Below are 22,075 nucleotides of genomic sequence, written 5' to 3' on the forward strand. Positions count from 1 at the left end.
AAAAAACACCATGCGTGTCATGATGGCACATAACAGCTCACGGCCGCAGATTACTCCGGGTCCCAGCCCCCCCCATACCCCAAAAATATTTGTATTGCAGATCTACATGAATCAGACAAACGACTTATTTTGGATTCAAAACGGCGAATTTCGCCGAAAGGTGACAAGTTTGCATCACTGAACATAGACAGAGCATAGACGGCGACTGTGGCTGCGAGGGAGTGCGGTCGTCTTTCAACCAGAAGGTTGTGGGTTCGATCCCAGCCCATGCAGTCAACATGTCGATGTATCCTTGGGCAAGATACTTAACCCTGAGTTGCTCCCGATGGCATGGGCAACGGTGTGTGAATGTGTATGAATGTTAGGTCCTATAGAGTAAGGTACACTGCTCTGTATGAATGGGTGTGAATGGGTGAATGACATGTAGTATGTAAAGCGCTTTGAGGGGTCTTAAAGACTGGATAAAGCGCTATATAAGTACAGTCCATTTACCATTTACCATTTAGCACAACTGAAACATAACATCTGAAACGATGTAACAACATAATACACTTGTGGGGATGCTTGGGATGTGAGGAGTGAGGGACACGGCTTAGAACGGGCGTGTCGCCTGGCAGGACAGGAGAGTGTATGCACCAGTCTGCCTTGATCTATGAATTCATGTCCGTGACACTCACTGCTGCCCACAGCTGTTTTATAGAAGGAAATTCCTTCACTTCATGAAAGTGTTTTAACCACACACACCTCTACTACACACACATGACGGGTGTTATTTTCCCCATAAGGAACAAGTCGCTGCAAATTATCCCGCTTATTACACGGCCGAATTCTCAACAAAGTAACGACATGACTCCCAATATTAATTGAAATGCTTTTATGGATTTAGATACATTTTTTATTGATTTAAAGAATAGTTGTATGTATTGATTTAAATTGAGATGCATCCGCTAAGAAAAATAGTCCGTTGTTACAGTTTTTTAAACAGTCTGAATGAAACGGCAGCTCTCAGCTGTGTATTTACACAACTAATGGCCCATCAACCACAGCTCTCTCCCCCCCTCCCCCCTTGATCTTTCTTCTCCAGCGGCTAAATTAACGGTAGGTTACTCTGAGTGACAAGCTTACAGTTAGACACAACACTGTCCTTGCAAGTGACCCTCAGTTAGTTGACTTTTATGTTCAACTGCTAAATTTGTTACTGATAAAAAAAAAAGGGCTTCTACTGTACCTAATTACCTTAACACTAGAACCGCCAGAGGTTTTTGTATAGGCCTACCTAAACCCGTCAAATCCCGCTATTAGAATGCAATTTTTAACAACATAGGGTGCTACATAACACACTTTCAGGAAAAGTCAGGGACTGGGAGACTTTAATATTTTATTGAAAAAAAGTTACATTGCACACACACAACAACACATCACACAAATTGACCCGATTGGCGGTTCTAGTTAGGGATGCACCGATACACATATTTTCACTTCCGATCCGATTCCGATAACTACATTTGGATATCTGCCGATACCGATACTATTCCGATATCTCTGATAACAGTCTTGATCTTTCAAATTATACCAGCCACTTGATGATAGACCAAAGTATACTGGCACAGGAAGCACTTAAGTAGAAGTTGTAGCCTACTAAACCTCCAAAAAATAGCCCTTACATTTATGAGGACATACATGATCATCATCTTTACTGTTAACAAACTACACGCAAGCAGGATTTCAAGTTGGCCTTCAATATTTATTCACCTCAGCAACCCATAATGGGTAAAACATTGTCTTAACAAAACAAACAAATGAAGTGCAGCAGCACTATCTGAGATAACATAACACATAAAATAACAGTGAGGCCAGGATCAACCACTTTCACTTAAACATTGTCAGGTTCTTTTTTAGGAAGATTAGCATTTCTGCCCGCTCTGCTGTCAGGCGATTTCTCTTTTCATCCACGATATTGGATGCTGTGCTGAAAAGTCTTTCACTTTCCACACTGGTTGAAGGGGCACTCAGGAACTTTGTGGCAACTGCAGCAATGAGGGGAAACCGAGCATGGTGGTTTGCCCAGTATTGAAAAGGGCTGTCTGCCTCACCTATAGTTGGTTCCTTTAAGAACATCTGCATTTGTGTGACCGCAGTCTGGGTACCACTACCTCCTGCAGGTTCATCATGCTCCTCCAAAATTTTGTCATATAGACTGCTGAAGCTGCTTTTCATTTTGCCTGGAGGAACACCAGTGCTTGGCCCAGCTTCCATGCAAGCAATCTTCTTAGCTGGCTCAGCCACCGTTGTCCCAGCATCATCAGTGAGTGCTTGCTCCATCTTCTCCAGCTCTTGAATCAGGAGAGCCTTCCCCCTCCTGGCAGCTTCTCCACTTGTAAAGAATCTGACACACACACACACACAGAAGAAGAAACATTGAGTACAAGTTATACAGCTGGGCATGCAGGCAGACACACACACACACACACACACACACACACACACACACACACACACACACACACACACACACACACACACACACACACACACACACACACACACACACACACACACACACTTCCCCGTTATCCAATTACTTTTAGTTTACATTAAGTTAATATCATTAAGAAATATTCACGTTAAAGTTAGGAATATGTTAACACTTGATTCAGCAGCATTTTGATTAAATTGCAACAAAAAATGCCTTACCTGTCCTTGTATCGAGCGTCCACTAAAGTGGCAAGAGCATAGAGTGGCTCACTTTCGATGTCGCTGAAACGCCGGTTGACAGCTTGGAGAAGCGTACTTTTCATTGTTTTGATGCCGCTGTCGGTATTGGTATTCTCTGCGAGCAGGCGTTGTAAAACTGTGACGGCTGGAATTACTTCGGCTGCAGTGGAGGTCGCCGAGCTGATTTTCCTGGTTAACTCCTCGAAGGGCTCCAGCACAGTCGCTGTTTTTTCAAGCAAAGCCCAGTCGTTGGCTGACAGTGTTGCTGGTAAGTTGTGGTCGGCAGCATAGGCACAGAGGGGTCGTTTCTCTTTCAAGATGCTCTTGATCATGTAATAGGAACTATTCCATCTAGTCTGCACATCTTGAACCAGGCGAGAAGGGTTCGTCGCTGTTCCCGCTTGCATTTCACGCTGCAGGTCTTCCAGGCGAGACTGTGCAAGTTGTGAATGCTTAAAGTGAGCTACGATTTTTCGGCTGTTTGCCAAGGCGTCGCTAACGCTGCGCTGTGATATGAGACCCTCATTCACAACGAGCTGCAGTGAGTGAGAGAAACAGCCGAGGTTAGAAACGGACATGTCTTGCATTGCTGCCTTCATGTTGCTCGCGTTGTCTCGCAGAATAGCATGTACCTTTTCCAGTGGGATCCCCCAGTTGTTTAGCATTTCTGTAATGGATGCTGCGATTGTGGGAGCCTCTGCACTTCTTTACTTGGAGCACGGCACTACAAAGCCTGTATGTCTCGCGGTCAATCCAGTGCACTGTAAGACTTATCAGTGACATTGGGCAGACATCTGACGTCCAAATGTCTGTCGTAAAGCTCAGATTTGGGACTCCCTTTAACTTGTCGGCTAACTTGGTTGACACTCGGTTGTAAAGTTCAGGTAGCGCAGTCTCTGACAAATATCTCCTCGATGGTAAACTATATCTTGGCTGCAAATGTTCCATCAGGCCGCGAAAACCTTCATTTTCGACCACTGATAATGGTTGGTCATCGAGTACGATGAAGTTCAGTACCTTCCCAGTTATTTCTTTAGCTTTCACGTTGTCTGGTGAGAGTTTACCTTGTCTTTCGAATGACTGTAGAAGTGACTCCTGACGGCTAGTCTGTGCTTTCAGCCCCCTCACGGCTAAGAACTCATCGTGCTCTTTAGGGTGGTGCTTCTGCAGGTGTTTTATTAGGTTTGTAGTATTGTATGTCGCAACGGAGCGTCCACCTCTGGATATAACGGCTTTGCAAACATTACATGTTGCTGTATTGCTTTGCAGTGAATCGAGAGAAAAGTATTGCCATACAGCAGACATATTGATAGTTAGCAACAAAATAGTTAGCACTAATTACCCGGCCAGAGACCAGACCGCTCAACGTTCGACTGCTTGCTTGTTGCAAACTATGGCATGGAATTCTTGAACGGGGGCGTGCCTAGGCTACTGTGATCACTGAGATGGCCCCGTTTAGGAAATCCATTCCACATCTTGCAGTAGCAAAGCAACATACCAGAACCGTGCACGGAGAATCTTTTCAGCATAATGTGTGGATCGGAAATCTAGGGGTATGGATCGGAAATTTCCGATACGTGAATTACGTTGATATCGGAACCCGATACTGGATCGGATCGGCCCCATCCCTAGTTCTAGTATTAAATAAACTCACTAATTAATGAAACCAGTTCAATACGCATTATTCTTATTCTTATCATTCTTTATGAGCGCAGAAATAGTCTTAAAATCAGATCTGTTTTTAAATGAAATCTGACGGCAGGCAGTTAGCTCTGATCACCTATGACAAATGCGCCGCACCTAATCGCTGGCCATTCAGCCACAGACACTGTTCGAAATGGGGGGGAGCTAGGAGGAGCTTGGCTCCCCCGAAGAGGGAGGGAGCTCCCCTGAAGGCTGACTTTGAGATAAATAGGGGGAGCCCAAAACAGTCGTGCATATTTGTGTCACACAGATTAGAAATGTTGAGTTTCTGTAAATAACAGTTCTTGAAATAAATAATAGTTATTGTTCATTACAGTTTCTGAATATTTGTTTTATATTTGTGAATATGTCTGGGTGTTGCCATCTGTATGTGGCGGCGCTGCATTCTTACTTACGTTGCTATGATTATGGCGGTGATGCCGGCGCGGTATTTGAAATGTTCATATTGATATTTTTTTAACTCTGGCTGTGTAATAAAAAAATATGGCAAAACGAAAACAGCCAAGCGTCACAGCTTTTGGATTCACAAGCAAAGAAGCGAAGGAGTCTAAAAATGACAACGTGAACGGAAAACAACTTTTAGTTGGCCGGCTGTAAGCGGCGTTAGGGTCGAGTTTGACAGCTCCACACCGAGGGAGAGGCCTGCCGATGCGGAGCCTGAAGAGGCTTCAACAACGGCCACATCCGCCGGCATAGTGACACCGTCTGTATTAGTAGAAGAGTGTTTTTATAGCAATTGATCGCATCCGCGCTGCTGCGCCAGTCAACCGAGTGTGCGTGTGACATATTTAGTAGCAGGATGTGCTCTGAAAAATAGGGCTCCCCGAAAGCAAATGGGTAATTCGAAAACTGACAGAGCTCCCTCTATACAAATCAAACTGTAGAAGGTGTGAAAGCACCTATTGTTTTAAATAATGGTCGGAATGTGACCTGTGAGCCTTCTGAATTACCGTGGGACAGCACATTCTAAACTAAAATGTTCAATCAATAAAGTAACATCTTATCTTATCTTAATAATATCTTCATATTAATAATAATAATAAATCATACAGTATGTGTCCGAAAGGGAGCAGGAGGAAGCAAACACAAAAATATACTGCATATTAAAGCAAACGATTGTAAAGGTTAAAGTATGAGCATAACAAATAAAGAAGTGTAATGTAAACATTTACATTATAATTATGATTATTTAATATATAACGACTATATATTATTGAATTACAAGATTAGATATACTTTAGTTGATCTAAAATATTGATGTGTTCAAATGCTCTTCAAAACACAACTGAAAGTCCATGAAACTTGTCTTTCTGTATTTGTGAATGAAGCGCCATCTCCTGGTTAAAACCTGAAATTGAAAATCTGGCAACGCCCTCTTGGAAAATAGTGGGAGGGCTTAACATTCCTCTATACTGGTCTTTGGCTGGTGGTAGGCAGGAAGCTGTAAGCTGGAGTCCGAAATTCAGTGCTCCATCTGTAACAAGGGATACGGGTAACTATATGAATGAATACTACACTACACGTCTACTATAGTAAACTAGGTGCTTACTATCACCTCATTTGTGATTTGTCATCGCTGACTTTCTCAATGGGAGAAGGGACATTTTTTGTTTTGAACAAGAGCAGTGATTTGTGGCTCATAGGATGTCAATGCAATCCTAAGACATTGGGGAAGAGTGCTGTCAGTCAGGGAGCAGTGAGTGCTACTTTTGATTGAGTTCATGTGTGAAAAGCTTGATTCACATGTGTATGTTGATCCAAACATACTGAGCACACAGATCGCTACTTTCTGAACGTTAGGGAACTGCTGTTTTTTGACATCACTCCAAAACTTCGCTGGTCCGTTAGTGCGCTGCATGTCAATAAGTTCCAGTGTATATTTCCCCTTGTCGATGCAGGGGACCGCTTCCTTTGCTCTGGTTGATACGCCCCCCTCTATTGCAACAGTGAAGGGGTCTCTGGCAAAGCCCATCACCTCTGTGGGCAGAGCAAGTCCATCCAATCGACCGGCAAAGTTCTCTTTCAACCTCGCAATGAAATCTGTCATCACATCCGTGATTTGTGCCGGAGATGTGATGTGTTTAGGGAGCGTCGGAAAATGCAGCATCCGACCCGTGCTCAAGTCGGTCGCGAAAAGGTCCAGCTTGACTTGGATCTGCTCCACAAGATCAATGACTGTTTTGTCTCTGTTTACGCTTCAGAGTTGAGAGGGACATGTTTTAGAGTTGCTATCATAGGACCACCGTTACTAGCACCACTAGATGCACTTTCAAAAAACGTGCTGCGTTGTGGTTTGGTGGTTTCTATGCAACGCGGAGTGTTGCGTTCATGGTCTGTACTAGTGTAGGAATTTGGCTACGGGAGGCTGGGCCACTCGGGAGTTGTTTCCGGGCCGCATCTGGCCCACGGGCCGCCAGTTGAATAGGCCTGATGTAGGGGATCTATTGGCAGCTGCTGATAATAACATCCATCATTATGGTTTACTTATAGTTATCACTTCACTTCCTCCTCCAGCACCTGGACACTGCAGGAACCTATGCCAGGATCCAGTTTGTGGACTTCAGCTCTGCCTTCAACACCATCATCCCGGCTCTGCTGCATGACAAGTTCTCCCAGCTGCACGTGCCCGACTCCACCTGCAGGTGGATCAAGGACTTCCTGTCTGAAAGGAAGCAGCATGTGAGGCTGGGGAAACACGTCTCTGACCCCCAGACCATCAGCATCGGTTCTCCTCAAGTAGGGCTGCAACAAACGACTAATTTGATAATCGATTAATCTATCGATGAATGAAACGATTAATCGACTATTCGGACTATTACTATATGCCTTGCACAATTTCTCAAATGCTCTTATTTATCCATCAACTTTTAGATTTAGCTTGAGGTTGTTTTAGGCATGTGGAAACTAACAATGAAGACAATAAAGATGAATACTTGATTAAAAAATACATATATTATTAAATTAACTAAACACATTTTGAACAAAATTAACATTGCTTTTTATTTAAATTAAATAAATAATATTTCACATCAAAATAAACAACAGTGTTTTAACAAATCTTATTAAATAATGTGATAACAGAATTGTGAACAGAATAGCTGAAACTTTAACAAAATAAATAACTCTGTTACCACTAATCATTAACCCATGTTTGTATAATTGAGTTAACTCTGTGTGTTGCTGCTAGCATACATAACACCTGACGTGGAAACGTTACTCGTGGATGGGGCTACAGAGCTACTAGAAAGACAGTCGAACCCGGTGCATTTCTCCGTCTGAATGTTTGCTAAATGTTTAGACAAATTGCTCGTGTTACCGCCCTTACATGCTAAACTCTTATTGCACTTTTGACAACGAGCATTGTCCACATCGAGACGGGTAAAGTTTAACCACACCTCGGAGCGCGTTCTCGCCGCCATCTCTGCAGTGTGTTGCTGCATGTAGCAGCTGCGTGTGTGTAAACTGCCCCGCCCCCTCCCACACAGACGGGGGAGAGAGATTTCGTCTGATCGAAAATACATCATAGACGCATTTGTTTGTTTTTTTGCATGTTAGAAACTAGTTGGCGACACTAAGACTGCGATATAATGTTTTTGTAGCAATAATACATGACATATATTTTTTAAATGTCTCCAGTAGCCTACCGATAAAAAGACCAATAATGTTGGAGCTTAACGGCGCGTAAAACACACGTGATTACGTCACCAACGAATCGACGACTGAATTAGTTGGCAACTAATTTGGTAATTGATTAAGTCGATTAGTTGTTGCACCCCTACCCTCAAGGCCGTGTTTTTTCCCCTCTGCTCTTCTCCCTGTACACCAACAGCTGCACCTCCAGTCACCAGTCTGTCACGCTACTGAAGTTTGCAGATGACACCACGCTGATCAGACTCATCTCTGGTGGGGACGAGTCGGCCTACAGGTGGGAGATGGACCATCTGGTGACCTGGTGTGGGGAAAACCACCTGGAGTTCAACGCTCTCAAGACAGTGGAGATGGTTGTGGACTTTAGGAAGAACGCAGCCCCACCTGCCCCCATCCTTCTGTGTGACTCACCAGTAGCTGCTGTGGAGTCTTTGCGCTTCCTGGGCACCATCATCGCCCAGGACCTCAAACGGGAGCAGAACATCGGCTCCCTCATCAAAAAAGCACAGCCGAGGATACTCCATCACCATCTGGTACGCTGCAGCCACAGCCAAGGATAAGGGCAGGCTGCAGCGTGTCATCCGTTCTGCAGAGAGGGTGATCGGCTGTAATCTGCCATCCCTCCATGACCTGCACGCCTCCAGAAACCTGAGGCGGGAAGATAGTGGCCGACCCCTCTAATCTTGGTACTTTTAACACACATGCTTATTTAAGGTACTTTATACTTGCTTGGATAGTAACATATTTTACTAACTGCCATGCTTCACAATTTTCATTGTACAGTTTACTAAATCCGGTGCTATATAAAGCAGGGTATACCCTGCTTTACAATGTTTGCATAAAGTAAAGTCTTAATAGCACTCTTAAACGTTGTGGGGTAGGCTCCAATTTAATGTACAACATATTGGAATGGAACTCTAAACTTAATGAATGTCACTGTCCTTGTATTCTGATGTAAATGCTCCAGAATTTCTGTGACTGCATCTGTATGTATACGTTGATCACTTTTGTTATGTAACTAATGATCTGTTACAACTGGAGATTAAAGCTAAGTGACATATAACAATATCTATTGTTAGTGTGAGTCAGTTACAAACAACTCATTGGAGTCTGCAGTAGGCTACTCTACTCTGTTTTGCAGTCTATTATATGGCATGTAACACAACCCATACTGTGGGGCATTCTCTGAAACATGTATCAAATATATAGCTGTACGTGACTCAATATCAGGCATTGCTATAGAATTCAATATTCTATATAATGTCAAAACACATGTGGTGTTAGCTATAGAAGATTCTGTATTTTCCATTCATATTGTAGAGCTTATTCTATAGAGTACAGAGCAGTTATATAGAAAACATCCACCAAACCTCAATAGATTTTTCTATTGATTATTTTGCAGAATCTATAGTAAAATCCATAGGTAAATTCTATAGAATATCTGCAAACATTCTATAGTATTCTTCAAAGAAGTTCTATAGAAATCTCCACAGATTCTATAGAATATAGGTCACAAATTCTATAGTATTCTACAGAAAAGTTCTATAGAAAGCATCCATAGGGTTTTCTATAGGATTCTATAGATTATTTTCTACAAAAAAAAAATCTACACAGTATATGTTTTATATAGTACTATAGTATTCTATAGATTATTTCCCATAATCTATAGTAAAACACGTAGGCAATTTCTATAGTATATCCGCAAAAATCCTGTAGTATTCTACAGAAAATTTCTATAGAATTCGTCCATAGATTTTTCTATAGTATTCTATAGATTTTTTTGATAAGGGATATTCTACCCAGAGACCCAGAACAAGATCTGATTGGTTGCTTTCTTTTCTAACACATAACCACTGAAATGCGTAGTGCATGGTCCGAGAAGGACAAGCAAATCAACGTAACACTGTAATATTACAGATCAACAACACAGATACGATTCTCATTTATTCATTTTACATACATTTTATTTATATAATTAAATCAATTTTTTGTCTGTTTGATCTGATTGTTTGTATGCTAACTGAGCATGTTCAGTTAGCATACACGCTAACTGAACGAGCATGTCAATCTAAGAGCTAAGATATATGTATCTTAGCTTGACAGATGGAACAATGCATGTACTCACATTTTTACAAGAATCAGATTTTGTGTAAGTTTCAAATATTCATTGAAGGAGTCTTTCACATTTGAATGTTTATTTATTTAAAACCTTTATTAGCTGCTTTACTGTAGACACGTACATATGTATAATTATGTTATTCTTTTAAGTGTGGTTTAAAGTAAAATTATATAAAGTTATTGGGTAGAGCCAAGTAACCCAGGTGGATGCAATCAGGTAATTAGGACGGAGCCTCTGTTTTTAGAATGGGTTTGTGGCCATGTTGTACCTGACGTTTAAAATAAATGATCAGATCTTATCTGTTAAGATAAATGTTTTTTTTTTTTTTTTTTTAATTTAAGGAGGCACCCCAGAGCCAAGGGCAGGCCGAGCACACCGCCTCCTCCAGGATCAAGCTCTCGGTCCGGCAGCTTGTGAGACCCGCGTGCCGACCGTGTCCACAGAGGCTTACTGGACTTATTTTCCGCATATTGAGCAGATCAGCTTGGATGGTGCCCCTCTAAGCAAGGGCGGTTCTAGGGGAGGGCCAGGGGGGGCCCCAGTCTGTGAAGTTAGACAAACTCTCCTCCTCCACTTCTACCTTGAACACCGGTGTGCCACAAGGCTGCGTGTTGAGCCCTCTCATGTACTCCCTGTTCACCCGTGACTGCGCTGCTGTTTATGATTCCAACACCATAATAAAGTTTGCAGACGATACCACGGTGGTAGGCCTGATCAGAGGTGACGACAAAACGGCCTACAGGGATGAGGTACAGCACCGGCCTCGTGGTGTGCTGACAACAACCTGGCTTTTAACACCAAGAAGACCGAGGAGATCATCGTGGACTTCAGGCGGAACAGGAGCCATGCACACACCCCCATCTGCATCAGCGGAGTTGCAGTGGAACGTGTGTCGAGCTTCAAGTTCCTTGGCATTCACATATCCGACAACCTCACTTGGTCTCTGAACTCCTCCATCCTGGTCAAAGAGGTGCAGCAACGTCTCTACTTTCTACGGCGCCTTAAGAAAGTTGCTGAAATGTTTATGTGACACTCCGTGATATCCGTATATCACGTGTTCCGGAAATACTGTTTTCACCCGGTGAGGGTTGATGCTAACTTTACATATGGGGGAAAGACATACACGTTCTCCTGGCGAGACCTCAAATCAGCTTCGTAATATCTATCAACCTATAGATCTATAACTTGCTGTCAACAGAAAGTAAGGCTCCCTGAATTCTCTCCCTTCAGATGTTCAGCAGGTGCGCTGGTTATTTGAATTATTCCATGACATAGACACACCTCAACACAGCACACACACAAACATAATTACCAACAGTCACACATTGATAACCCAAAATACATTCTTTACCCAAACACTACCTTTGAAAGACTTCTTACTGGGACATTTCCAGAAAGACAATCTAAATTAGGCTTATAGGCAGCCAATCTAAACTTGATTAGTAAGTAATCGCTAGAATATAATGACACTAGTCTTAAAACTTCTTGAAACCGATAATCTCTGCCAAAGTGCACTCAGTATCATTTCTGTTTTTGTTTGTGTTTCCTTCAATCAGTTAACTTCTACGTGAACTTTGACAAATCCTTTCACAGTGAACTGTCATGCTGAACAAAACACACAAATCATAACAATGTCATCCAGCTTTTGCTTTATGCAGCTGTTATTTCAGTGTGCTCTTGCATTTTAGTTCTCCAATTACAGAGCAGTTACACAGATGTCGCTTTGACCCTGAAGAGGATGCTGTGGATTTTCAACACACATCAAACCAATTTCATTTAATTGGTGGAAAATCAATTCATGCCAGTGTCTTGTTTACCTGCCAAATATCCAGGGAAGTAGAGTAGAAAGAGGTTGACCTGCTCATTACATGATTACACAGATATCCTCCACATCACTCAGAAGCTGCATGGCTGCTTTTCAAGACAACATCTAATACAAACTGTATTTGGACTATCATCTTATATATCCTGTAAAATGTCTGAAGATGCACATCCACCAAGACAGATTTAGTTGCCCTTGTGCAGGTGCTGTTTGCTGGAAGAAGCAACATTTATTTTGTATCGCTCTCATTAGTTCTGCAAATGTGATTCTTCATACATTTCATCTGTATCCAAAGTATTTATTCACGTAGTTTGTGGTTATAATAAATGGTCATTCTCTTTTCAATTATGTCTGTAGATCTACAAGTTTGAAGTGTTTTTGGTTTTAGACCTATCTGGTAACCTGTCTTTCAATGCTGTCCTTCTACTACTATGTCTGTCAATTCTTCATGGGACACCTTAAAAAGTAATATTATTATTTGCTGTTTCTCATCCTGAGGTTAATTATCCATAAATTGAAATGTTGCCCTATTATGCTTACTTACAAGTAAATAATTATATGTTGTGCATCTTCTTGTTTACCTGCTTTACCTTCTCGTACTGCCTAGCTGGCCGGCACTGTTGTGATTGGTCAACCACTTAAGAAAATAAGCGATTTTCTCTTTGCTTACCACGAGGTTGGGAGCATTACGGTGAAAACAGTTAGTTTTGTTTCCATGGTTACCTCCTCGCAGCTACACACCGCTGTTTTCTGATAGGTTGTGAATTTAAAGGTCAGCTGTAACTATGTCAAAGTTGAAATAGTTTGAGAGCATAGCTTTGAGATTAATTGAGAGGTGTCTGACGCCTATGGGTCGGGCTTCCGCATAGGGGAGCGGCACCGTTCACTCACATAGAAGCAGCGTGAGTGTTACATAGTGAGGTCACTGTGTCGAGTAGCTTTTAGATTTCAGCCTTCGCAGAACATTTACATGCACAAAAACCTATATAACACAATACAGGAAAAAGGAAAACACAAAAGAGCATGATAGGGCCTCTTTAAGGAAACAAGGACTCTGCTGTACAGGATGAATGAGCTTCAATGGGCAGCCACTGCCACGTGCAAAGATACAGATAATTATGTTTAATTCAGATTAACAAAGGTCAATTAAATTAATTAACTGTGATGGTCTCTATCGTGCAAGAATACAATTATTTTAAAATCATTGAAGCGTACTCTGGGTTTTATTTATGAGTTGTGTGATACCTTTTTGATTCATTATAAATAATTCGTTTTTTATGAAATGTAGAGTTCTAAGATTCTTAATTCCTGGAAAATGTATCAGAAAAGAGCCAAGTGTTGAGGATAAGGATCATAGCGGGTATACACTAGAAGAAGTGAGTCCACTTCCTGAGACCTAAAGGCTTTTGGGGATCAGGATCTGACATGAGAAAGGAGGAGGGTGACCTTGATGGTTTTAGGGAGAGAAAATGACTTTTTATCCGCGCTGGCTTTGAGGATGTGGCCCGACGAGTGACACAAGAGAGCTTAATTCAGCCAGCAGGCGTAGAGAGCAGGGTTGGAGGATACAGAGAATGGATGAGAGAGGAGGTGGAATTGAGCATTTGTCTGGCTCGGGTCATATCTGATTAAAGTATATGGGTCTAGTATGAGGGGTAATTTTCATCAGGCAGCCAGATAAGCCTGAGCTACACAGTCCTTTTTTTTTATTCAGCAGGACTCAATCACAGGCGCGTGTCCTCCGCTGCCGTCACAATCCCTGCTGATTAAAACGGGAATAGAGAGGATACTCTGTTACAGTTTGTCTTCCCCCCCCCCCATTTCCCTTTCTCTCACAGACTCTCTTGTGTCTCTTATCATACAGAGCCCGGTAGACATCAGGTGAAAAAATATTCAGATTAATTATTCCCTCAAGCTCAGATGAATTCCCTTTAATTGATTTGTTTGCTCAATATATACATTTTCTTCTCCTAATTTTGTAATTTTTACCCTAGAATTGTTCAATCATCATCCAGTATTAATGATGGTGATAAATTCCAATGTTCCAGGACTAAGAAAGGATTAACCAAACATAGCTTTTTGGGTAGTATTAGGAATGGAAACATCACTGTGTCAGAGCCAGTGATAGAAAAATGTCCATGACAATCAAGGACCGTAGTTAAGATGGATGAACTTCCGCAGTTTGTTGTTTATAACATATTTTTAAAAAATGTTTCAAAGGTTATGGTATTGTCTAGAGTTTGTGATCATCATTGGCGATACCATGGGCGGTTCTAGGAGGGGGGCCTAGGGGGCCACTGCCCCCTTTATATTATGCCTGAACGCCTCTTTTAGCTCCTTCGCAGCAGATATTTTCTTACTCTTTCCACCATTTCAAGTTTCATCCTCAGAATGGGGGGATATAGATGATGGTTTTTTTCTGAGTGGAACCACCTCTTGTATGTAATTTGTACATGTACAAACGTGCAATTGATACATTATCTTATTAATGTAATAGAAACATAATGGTAAATAATTCACGACTGATTGTGTCTGTTGCAAAACACTGAATTAGACTTGGACAGTAGTGTTTCATAGTGAAAAGGAAGAGAACCACAAGCATGACCAATTATTTTAGACTCTCCTGCCTGAAGTTCCCCAACATTTATGAAGTGCTCTGTGACATTTGGGATACCATGGTTGGTTTGTCTCGGCCCACTTCTCCCTGATAGGTAACAAAAGATTGCCCACACTGGGGGACTTAAAGGCATCATGATCACCTACTCTCTCATTGGAACAGATTACAATACATACACTTCATCACATCTGTGGTGATCCTGGTTGATGGTGAATATGAGCAAAATGTAGAATGAGACATTGTTTAAATGTACTCTATATTGCATAGTTTTCCCATTTTATCATTTAACCACACCAAGCTATAGAAGCTTAGGTCCATCTTTGAGAGCTGAAAATCATAATAAATGTCCTCTTCAGTTGTGACAGCTGGACCTCTGAAGGCCACGGTGACGTCTGCAGTGACTCACTGGATGCAATGATTGATTTAAGGGTCAGTGAGTCCAATTAATTTCCTCTGAGCCGATCTTTGAACGGCTGATGTGATCTTAATTGAGTCTAGTTCATCTCCCCGGGTAAAGGGAAGGAAGGGAGAAACACAAAGTCGTCAGATCGAAAGAGTTAACTGACTTCACTCAGATCAAAACCCAAGTGTGCACACAGTATTCCAGTGGTTCTCCATCCAAAATAATAATATTCTCTTTAGATGAGAAACATCAAGTTTGTTGTTCTGATTTGAGATGACAACAGAAGCATCAAACCCCTATTTTACAGATGTGCAGTCCCCTACATTTCTGAAAGTGAATATAAGGTTGTAAATATTAAACTTCATAAAAATAACGTTTTTATCTAAGTTTAAAATGTGTTGGATGAAAAAGTAAGTTGGAAGCTTGCGACAGTCCATACATCTCCATTTTCTCAAATGCACAAATGCAATTCCACAAAGTTCATCTTAACTCTTGGACCTAAACAATGACAATGAACAAGACATGGTTTCTGAAATTCTTTCTTTGGGGAAAAGTAAAGTGGGACATGAAGAAAACGACATTACTGAATATATTTTACATCATAAATATACTTTATTTTACTTATATTTAGCAGTGTCTGGAATTATCAATATGGCTTAGTATCTTTAAGTTTCATTACATTTTTGTTTTTTTAAGTAGTTTTTCAAAATTATACTATGGCTTTATTTTGAGGATATTTACAATATCGAGGGGTGAGAACCAACAAGTGACATTTTGGTCAAAAATGAGTTATATATAGCAAATTCAAGCTCTCGATGAGCTCTTTCTACTGCCAAAACATTACATGTGAATTCTAAACCAATCCAGAGTTATTAATCAAAAACCAAAAGACCTAACACAGAACACACTTAACTATTTGGGGCCAAAAGGGCGTAAGTGCACTTACCAGAAGGTCACCAGTTCAAGTCCCAGAAAGACCAAGTGCTACTGAGGTGTGCCTGAGCAAGGCACAGTTCCCTACACCGCTCCCCGGGCGCCGTACATATAGGGTGACCAGATGTCCCGCTTTGCGCGGGACTGCACAGCATTTTCACGACTTTTGGTGCATCCCGCAAATTGAGACGATGTCCTGCATATTTCATTTTGATTGGCTAAAACGCTTTTCTAAAATCAGCTTTATCCAATGGCTGTTGAGAAAGCAGGGAAGGCTATCCTCACGGGGTGTGTTTGCTGTCAATCAAACTGTAACACACGGCGGGTGCTGGTCAAGTGTTAACCAATGAGAGTAACTCAGTAACACACACCCCCCCGCGGCCCCGCCAAACAACAACAACGAAAGTCAGTCAATAACGCAGGCGACGAAGCAGGTTATGGAAAATGGAGGAAACTGAAACTACAGCTAAGAAGAAAAGAAGATGCACATACAACAAAGACTGGGAAGACACTTACCCGTGGGTGAAGCCAGTGCAGATTTTTTTGCAATCTTTGCAAGAGTAATTTTTCAATTTCACATGGCGATGAATACGACGTCAAAAGACACAGAGAATGCGATTCTCACAAGAAACGTGTCGCTCAAAAAGAGACATCCCACTCTATGGAGACATTCCTACTCAAACCAAAAAATGATGGCCACTCAGACAAGGTAACAGCAGCAGAAATAACAAGTGTTTACCATACAGTGCAACACTCCCAATCATACAGGTCAAATGACTGTGGTAAAGCTAGCGCCGACCATTTTTCCAGACTCTGAGATAGTAAAGAAAATGTCATGTGGTCGTACAAAAGCAGCGTCCATAATAACAGATGTGCTTGCCCCTGCCTCTGTGGAGAGTTGTTTGACAGAGTTAAAGACACCAGTGGTTCTAGGTGACAAAATAGCCCACACGCTGTACAAATAATAACAAATCATTACCATGCTGTCATGAACGTGGGGTGTTGTTACGTGTACGCAAATTGACGTGCTTGATTTGTGAACGAGCATTTTGGTTAAAGTTGCGCATGCGCTATGAGCACACATACGGGTACTTCTCAGGCATGCCGGGTAATCTGTGACGTTTCGCTCTCTCAAAAGTTGGGCCATTTTATCATCATGCGCCAATGAGCAACTCTCATAGGAATGAATGAGGCCCCACCTCCCACGCTGTATCCAGTTCTTATTATACATCCATGGTTCTCACTCCCAACCTGTCACATGTTGACGGTCGGTCAGGGCCCCTCCCCGTCACCGTGTTACGCACAGGGTACCCCTTGAGAGTCCGTTTTCAACGGGCATGGCGCCCCATTGACTTGCATAGAGCTCCCTGAAAGTTGGTAATAGACGAGCTGGGATTGCGGCGAAATGTTCTCCGCAGATCCATTCTCACAGCGTTCAAGCCACACTTATTTTTTTTACTTCTTTATTTTAATTGAATAATGTAGGACTTTTGTTGCCGTCAGGTCTCAGAAAACTGATATCTGTATTGTTTCATCGTTTTTTTCCTTCTAATTTTGTATTCTTTTCTAAACCACACACTGTTATTTACTCAACAATAACACATACTTATCCTTGTGTTTATTTATTTGTTTGAGTAATAAACACAAGTTGGAGTCCGTCAGGGCCGAGGGTCGGAGTAGCTCATAGTTGCTTCAGAGAATTTTACACCCGGAAGTAAGTATTCTCTCCGCTTCGCTTGACAAACCCCGTGATAGTCCTCAGGCTCTGTGATTGGATGTGAGTGTCTGCCGAGGGTTACGCCGAGCGTCAAACAGCACTTTGAAATGGGATGGAACCACAGCAGACTGTCCAAAACTGGATTTGAACGGGTCCACTTTGCCTATTTTGTTAACATTATATATGCTTCCATTAGGCAATATTATAAGGAATCATTCTGTAAATGTTCATTGTTATGCGGATGATACTCAACTATATTTATCAATCAAGCCTGATAAAATTAATCATCTAAATATAATTCAAGACTGCCTCAAGGACTTAAAAACGTGGATGACCTTAAACTTTTTGATGTTAAACACAACCAAAACTGAAGTTATTGTACTTGGCCCGAAGAATATGCGAAACAAATTATCTAAAGAGGATTAGATCCTTTAACGCCCACATAAAATCAATTTCAAGGACCGCCTACTTCCATCTACGTAACATTGCAAAAATCAGGCATATCTTGCCTCAAAACGATGCAGAAAAACTAGTCCATGCATTTGTTACTTCAAGGCTGGATTATTGTAACTCCTTATTATCAGGGTGTACCAAGAAGTCAGTTAAGTCGCTTCAGCTGATTCAAAATGCTGCAGCTCGTTTACTAACCAGAGTTAGGAAAAGGGACCACATTACTCCTGTTCTGGGTGCCTTACACTGGCTCCCTATAGAACACAGGATATAATTTAAAATTCTTCTTCTCGCCTACAAAGCCCTTAATGGGCAGGCGCCATCTTACCTTAAAGAACTCATTATACCCTACTGTCCTACTAAGGCATTGCGTTCCAAGAATGCAGGGTTGTTGGTTTTTCCTAGAGTCTCTAAAAGTACAATAGGAGCCAGAGCCTTTGCTTATCAAGCTCCACATTTGTGGAATCAGCTTCCAGTTTGTGTTCGGGTGGCAGACACCCTATCCGTTTTTAAGAGTGCGCTTAAGACCTTTCTTTTTGATAAAGCTTATAGTGAGGGCTGATTAGATGCAGCCCCTTTTGCTGATATAGGCTTAGTTTGTCGGGGGACATCTTACTTCTTCCTTCTCTCTGTCTATACCTGTGTACTCTCATGTTCCGATTAACCCAGCTTCCCCAAATTTCTTTCTTTTTGGTGTCTATATACGCCGGGATCCGGAGTCATGGATGATCCTGTTGCTGCGGTCCTGTGTCCTGGATCGCGAGCCCTGGATCTTGAGTCGTGGCTGTGCCTATTGCCGTGGTCCTGGATCATAAGTCCTGGATAGATATCCTCCTAGATTCATCTTCCTATTATACACACATGCATTTCCAAACATTTGGACTACCTATGTTGCAAATGTATTATCTTTTCAATTTACACACGGCATCTATTGCACGTCTGTACGTCCTGGGAGAGAGATCCCTCCTCTGTTGCTCTCCCTGAGGTTTCTCCCATTTTTCCCTTTAAACTGTGGTTTTTCTCCGGAAGTTTTTCCTTGTACGATGTGAGGGTCTATGGACAGAGGGTGTCGTATTGTCATACTGATATTCTGTACAAACTGTGAAGTCCACTGAGACAAATGTAACATTTGTGATATTGGGCTATATAAATAAACATTGATTGATTGATTGACCCCGTCCCGGCAGTAGCCATCGATCATCTTAAGATAAGATATACTTTATTGATCCCAAATTGGAAACATTTGCATTACATCAGTATGTGTAACAGTTGTAAATATGCAGTGGTGTTTATTTGTAAATCATTTTGTATAATTACACAAATTCTGTGTTTTATATTTAATAATTCTGTGTTCTTTATTTATTGAATGTGCAATACCTGACAAGGTCGGAGATGAAAAACTTGGGTCGCAGGTTCCTCGACAGTGCATTACAAGACATCTATCAATATGTGTGTATACCTCCACCTTTCAACTGTCGTATTCTGCACATTTGTTACACTATCTACATACATCTTATAAGAGTATAATACATATGTATAATATCAGTTAAAATAAGTGCTTAAACAAACAGTAGTTAACATTGAAGGAAAGCAATATATTAGTACTTTGTCAGGCTTAATATGTATACCTCCAAAGCTTTTTTCTTATTCAAAATAAGACCTTAACCTAAAGTATTATTTAATGTTTAAATAAAGCCTTATTAGTTCACCAGGTGTCCCTTTCTATCAGCTTTGTACCGTTATGATGTAAATATACCAATATACCGATTGGATCAAATATAAAAGTCAGCCGAATTAGTATTGATACTGCGAGGAGACTTATATTGTGAAGAGAAATTTAAGATTTTGTTTAATTGCTGATATATTTATGATCCACGTCACATAATCAGTTTTGGCAGCAGTTCTTCCTATTTGTCTAGAAGTCTTCTCATCAGGGCTCTATAAATAACGAAATACGGCAGATATGTAATATTTAATGCAGCCGAACCGTGTATTACAATGCCGTTATGTGATGACCTCCAAGGAGAAAATCAAGCAAACTCGGAATAAAGTATTATTATTATTATTTTTTATGTTTTCGGATTTCAAATTTCACTAAAATGTCCGTGCGGAACAATACCCCAACCCACAGATCCGTGGATGAATAATGTCAATCACCACATTACACACATCCCTTCACATTTACATTTTAATTTACATTAAAGTGTTTCGTGAGGCCTTCGAAAATGTTTTAAAATATAATTAGGGTTGTAGTTGAAGAGTTTGTAAATTATTGCGTTGCCAATAGCACAACGGCACGTCCATTAATTCCACAACCACACACATGGATTAGCATCCGTAATAGAGTGACGGGGAGGGGCCCTGAGGCCCTGACCGACCGTCAACATGTGATGGGTCGGGAGTGAGAACGTGTTGGTGAAGACAGGAGCTGATTGGTGGTCCAGCTGTAGTAACTGAGAGAGTAATGTCTAATGACAGTACAATTGACCAATCATATCTTCCCTCTAAATGGGTGGGTTTTATTATCGCGGACTAGAAGTTCAGCCCGCTGTGAAGTTTTTCTTGTTTCCATAGCAACAACAACTTCCTGTCAACAGCGTAAACTCGCCTTCAAAATAAAAGCATGTCCGTCCATACAAAATAGGAAGCCAAGCCAAATTACACTTAATACATATATACAACTGCAACGAAAGTAACAAATACAATGCAATATCCTTTTCAATTTCAAAGAACACACATTGGGTTATTTACAGGTGCTGTTTTGTGTGGTAGAGGGTCGCTTTCATTGATGCGTTTGCACCCCGGGACGTTGTTTTGATATTCCGCTGAAGTATACGCTGTGACGTAATAACTTTTTTTTTTTTTTTAGGGAAAAGCAAGCCCCCTGGAAGTGCGCCAGACTCTGTGCCAATATTCTTTGTGTCCAAACGGCGGTACTGCAATTTCCGTATCAGTTCGTGACGTCACATGGCCCAAAACAACTTTTTCCCATTGATTAACATGGGGAAAGAGACGTCTGTAAATTGGTGGATACTTTTTTTTTACTAACTAAATAAACTACCCAGTATGAACTATTTTATAGCCCTTATTAGATTCATTCTGTCCTTAAAGTTGTGAAATGCACTAAAAGCCAAATCTAGATTTATTTTCTCCCTCCATTCATTCTACTGAGCCGAGAGTGGAAATGGCTAAACAATGAACTATTTGGCAAAGTGGTTATTAATGTTTTTATTTTTTATAATTACATTCAATTAACTAATATGATATAAGGATATTTGTATATGATATTTTTATTATAACAATTGATTACTGTTACTTTTCAACTCATAAATGTAAAGCCTTTTTCCTATTTTTATCAGATACGCACTTTTTCTTAGTGTATGAGATGAAATCTTAATTCCAAAAAGGCGCGTGACTTTCTTCCGAATAAAAAAAAGATAGAGGTAAAAAAAAATCAATAAATGTCAAAATATCGTTCATTAAGTATATTGTCATCCACATGTTTATAAAGTTTTCATATTAAAGATTGCATTTGATAAACAAAGTCAGGACAATATATGATCATTTTTTTGTTTTGTCACTTACGCCCCTGGTTCTCATATGTTCCTTTTTTTTCTTTACTTTTTGATAATTAAACTGAGATGCGTTAAAGAGTGACGGCTCCTTCATCTTACCCCACTGAGGCTCATTTGAAATCAACACTCATTATTTCATTGTTAGCAGACAAACAACCCAGTGAGGTCTGAACCAGCAGCCTCTGGCAGAAAGACATGAACTCACCTCAGGCTGCAGTCTGAGGAATATTGTCCCACATGAAGTCGACGGGAAGGTCGAACAAGTGTCCCCGTTTTCCCTCCAGACGCACACTTCAGTCCCGGACCGGACACTTCTTAGTAGAGGAGGTACCGGTATCTTGACTTCTGCTGTTTTTTTTTATCTATCACCAC

At 41.1% G+C, this 22,075-nt stretch overlaps 1 protein-coding gene across 4 annotated transcripts in view; it reads left to right on the forward strand.

The window, feature by feature from the left end:
- Nucleotides 1-22,075, forward strand: part of LOC307035683 (uncharacterized protein) — a 43,476-nt gene that overhangs the window by 15,225 nt on the left and 6,176 nt on the right. Inside the window, exons 3-5 of one of the 4 annotated variants that reach the window (XM_079675311.1) lie at nucleotides 6,934-7,155; nucleotides 8,249-8,753; nucleotides 10,528-22,030. In XM_079675311.1, the coding sequence (XP_079531437.1) occupies nucleotides 21,941-22,030 (90 nt within the window). In that variant the 5' untranslated portion in view covers nucleotides 6,934-7,155; nucleotides 8,249-8,753; nucleotides 10,528-21,940. The remainder of the gene's footprint in view (nucleotides 1-6,933; nucleotides 7,156-8,248; nucleotides 8,754-10,527; nucleotides 22,031-22,075) is intronic. The other 3 variants (XM_079675314.1, XM_079675312.1, XM_079675313.1) reach the window with 3 other exon arrangements.

Source organism: Notothenia rossii (genome assembly GCF_949606895.1).
Source record: "Notothenia rossii genome assembly, chromosome: 1".
Taxonomy (NCBI): Eukaryota; Metazoa; Chordata; class Actinopteri; order Perciformes; family Nototheniidae; genus Notothenia; species Notothenia rossii.